At 27.3% G+C, this 4,145-nt stretch overlaps 1 protein-coding gene across 1 annotated transcript; it reads right to left on the bottom strand.

Annotated features, from left to right (window-relative positions):
• Nucleotides 1-1,121: 1,121 nt before the first annotated feature.
• LOC129975276 (zinc finger protein 58-like) lies at nucleotides 1,122-1,928 on the bottom strand. The gene has a single exon (XM_056088329.1). It carries the CDS (start codon nucleotides 1,926-1,928, stop codon nucleotides 1,122-1,124), a length of 807 nt encoding a protein of 268 aa, XP_055944304.1.
• Nucleotides 1,929-4,145: the final 2,217 nt, after the last annotated feature.

Raw genomic sequence — 4,145 nt, 5'->3', positions numbered from 1 at the left:
AATATTTAGATTCTATAAACACTTCTGTGTCACGTGTTCCTGGTTTTTAATGAATATTCAGAAAAATTCGCAATATAAGATATGAGAAAAATATTTAAATTCCATACGTGTAAGGAAATGGAATTTTTATTTTTTCCTTAGTACAATATATCAAATAAACATTTTTAATCTGATAAATATAAATAAAAATTTCTAAAATTTATTTTTAAAATTATGTTTAAATGTTGATTAACTATAAAAATTTAAGAAATTTATTCTTCTTTTAAAATAACTGAAAATACATATTTGAGTTAAGAGAATCGAAATCAAAAATAATATTTAAAAATTTTAAAACTGAAATAATCGCAAGAGTACTTCTGATTTTTTGAAATGAATTTTAAACTTACATATTACCTTATTTCACAAGAATAACATTTTAAAATAATTTTTTATCACATGCTTATCTTGAATTTTTGAAAAATTTCACTACTGTATGCGCAGAGTACTCGTATTCACATTTCCCTTCAGTTTATATTTATTATCAGAACACAATGATAGGTACGCACGTGTAGAATGAAGATCAAATAAATGCTTATTTATTATATCATCTTTCATTTTAGTGTAGAAGAGATATCTATGCAAATATGCAATATATATATATATATATATATATATATATATATATATATATATATATATATTTCATTTTTCTTTTATGCCGAATATCTTTTACCAATAAAGCGAGAAAGGATGCTCTATAATCTGATTGATCCAACAGATTATGTTTCATAAATATATGCAAGTGTATTACCATAATACATAACTATAAAGTAAGCATTTAAATTTTTAGAAGTCTCTTAGATGATTGAGCCGATATCAGGAAAGATGATCTCTTCTCCTAAAATGCAGCGACGTATAATACTGGTGAAAATGAACTTGCTATAACGTTAAAATCATTTCACAATGAGGGCAATTTATTGACAACAAAATTAAACACTAATCATGAAAAAAAAAAATAGAAAGAAAAAATCAGTGTTTCAGCTTTTATCCTTTAATTTCAAATAATCCTCTTGATGAATGCGCTTCATGTGATCAGTAAGTTTAAATTTTGCATTATAGGATGAAGGGCAAATATGACATTTCTATTGTCTTGATTCGGAATGAGTCATCATGTGAGCTTGGAGATTGTCAGTAGAATAGCAGTTCCAATCACACACTTTACATCGATAAGGATTCCGAGCTTTATGTACGTTCATATGCCTACTAAGTGTAGGTTTAGATTTAAATTTCGAAGAACATGCAGCACACTTGTAACGTCTTTCATTCGAATGACTGGTCATGTGATTTTCAAGAACTTGCTTAGAAGGACAACTCTGGTTGCACAGTTCACACCTGTAAGGATTATGATCTTTATGAATGTTCATGTGCGCAGAAAGATTATTTCTAAATTTATATGCAGCAGTGCAAAAATTGCATTTATAACGTTTTATGTTGGAATGATTGTTTAAGTGTTTCTGGTAATCTGCTTTAGATCTGCAGCATGTATTACAGTGCTCGCATCTGAAAGGACTATTTTCATTATGTATGTTCTTGTGATTTAAAAGGCTATATTTAGTTTTGAAAGTTTGAAGGCAAATGTCACATTTATACTTTTTTTCATTTGAACCGGTTGGCTGGTTTTCTTGGATTTTATGTTCATTTCTGGATCCTTCATCGTCACGCGCATTTTCGCACTGCCCGTCAACTAATCCTTGCAATGAGTTTTTGTCTGGATCAAGTAATGATGTCTTATCCGTTACTCTGAATCCTATGTTAAAGTACCTTGAACATTTAGCACACATGAATAAGGTTTTTAATGAAAACAGCCAGCGATAAGTTTTTGATTTATTTTCACTGGCACACGTACTGTCCTTGCAATGATCACAAAGGTATGCCACGTCTTTCTCCATTTTCAACTTGCTCTTAACCTTCGAAATGGCTAAATTGAAACAAATCTAACATCTTCGGTGAATGAGAGACGGAATATTTAAATCTCAAAACAGTCACCACACATGAATTTGATTATAGCTGTAAATAAAAAAAAAACATTGGTATTATTATATATAATCCATTATTTGAAAAAAAAAAACATTATTTTATTGAAATGGTGTTTAAAACAATGAAATGTGTCCAGTAAGAATTGGAATCGTTTATTGCACAAAAATGTAAAAATTTATTTGTTGCTGAGAAACCCAGAATAAAAACTCGACATAAACAGAATATTAAATAAATTATTAAGAAATTTTATTTCAAAAAGGGTATCTGAATTGAATAAATCTGATCAAATTTTATTATCATAATCTTACACTATCGACTGTATTAAATTTTGAATTTTTTTAGCAATAATTCAAGACAGAAAGAGGTTTCATTAAGGTAGATATTGTTATTATTCGAAAATTATAATATAACCAAAAAAAAAAAAAATATTTTGACAACGTTAGTTATGAAATTAAAAAAAAACACTTTATTATTAAAATTATGTAAATGTAATAATTCCTATGCCAATTAAACTTGTTATTCCATTCAAATTATCTATTTCGGTTAAAGTTTTTATTAAAACACTTCTTATGATTTCCCCATGTTCATAATTAGAGACAAATTTAGTAAAATTCTAGTTTTAAGGTAGAAAGAAGCAACACAGTTGAATATTTATTATAGGAAAAACAATCATTCGTCTTTAATTAGCACAAATGTGAGAATGATTTGAAAAAATACAACAACATGCCAGCGGTTAGCAGTAGGACTTATGCTCAGGTAGGAAAGAAACGATTTAAATTTGATGCATTTATTTTTTGGTAATTTGAATAAATTAATTTTTCTATTGCTTAATATAGAGGTAATTCGAAGAAATAATATATTTTGAAATAATAAATTTAAACACTTTGCTGTTTAAAAAATGTCGAAAAATAGTCTTTACATGTAAGAATAGGAGTGGAATCTGCTGAAAAATACCTTAAGGTAAGTTTAAATTTCTCTGAAAGATATATGTGCTAAATCTTCAAATCGTATTGCAATCTATGTGTTTTATTGAGAAATGCGATGTTGAAAGCAGTAAAAATTAAACCAAAATTTCAGTAATGTTTCTGTCTCGGAATTAATTTTACAATAAAACACCGGACTTTTCGAGCAGAACAAATACTGAACATCTCTGCTTTGGAAAACAATTTTCTTCGCTATGCATTCATAAGTATAAAGTTTTTGGTATCAAGACGTCAGGAAGAAAATGTGGACATGAAAGAAAAACAAGTAATATAAGAAAAAAAATTAAGTCAATTCCTACTTAGGTCCACAAAGAAAAAATTGATTTAACGTACTTTTTATTAAATCATTACAATCAATATAAATATGTATATACATATGAAAGAATCACAATATTAAGTGGCAAAAGAGAAAGCGAATTTTTTGCAATTGTCCATTTTCCTTTCTATATATGTTGTTTATTATTTCCAAAATTGAACTCTAAAATTAATGAATTAAATTTAATTAATGAATTCATATTTGAAAAAACTGTATTAACATCAAGTATCATCCGCTACAAGCTTAAAAAATACATTTGAACCTGAGTGCATGAATAAAAAGTATTAGCGATGGAAAATTTGAACAGGATATATAAATATAGAAAGGGTGAGTGTGAAATAATGGTAGGAATTGAACTATGCGAAATTCAGCGATATAAATCAGTTGAATAGGAAACTTGTATCGTTAATTTCAATGGAGTTTCAGGCGATACCACAACAAAATCTTTTTACAAATTTTTTTTCCTTTTATAAATATTATTTAATCTTAAGCAGTAAATAAAGGTGTGCACTATATATCACGTAGAGGGAAAAAAATTCAATTGATTTTGGACTCTATTACATTAGTTTGGCCCCATTTTTATTTCTGTAAATATTGAAAGTACGAATTATTTTATAACTTAATCATTGATATGACTTGATGTATTATTTTTTGAGAACCTTCTTGAATCAAAGGTTTTTATAAGATGACAGATAAGGTTAAGATGACAACATCAATTTTGAAGCTTAATAAATAAGTGTGAATTCGTATCATTTGACTAAACATATATGCCAAAAAGTTTGCCCCGATTCAGTTGACAACTTTTCCTAATACGATAAAAAAAAGAATCT

The sequence above is a fragment of the Argiope bruennichi genome, chromosome 7, assembly GCF_947563725.1.
Source record: "Argiope bruennichi chromosome 7, qqArgBrue1.1, whole genome shotgun sequence".
Lineage (NCBI taxonomy): Eukaryota > Metazoa > Arthropoda > Arachnida > Araneae > Araneidae > Argiope > Argiope bruennichi.
This window is presented reverse-complemented; position numbering and strand designations above follow the sequence as displayed.

Bases quoted from the DNA above. Each gene is read 5' to 3' on its own strand.
- LOC129975276 (XM_056088329.1), bottom strand. From the start codon at position 1,928: ATGGAGAAAGACGTGGCATACCTTTGTGATCATTGCAAGGACAGTACG.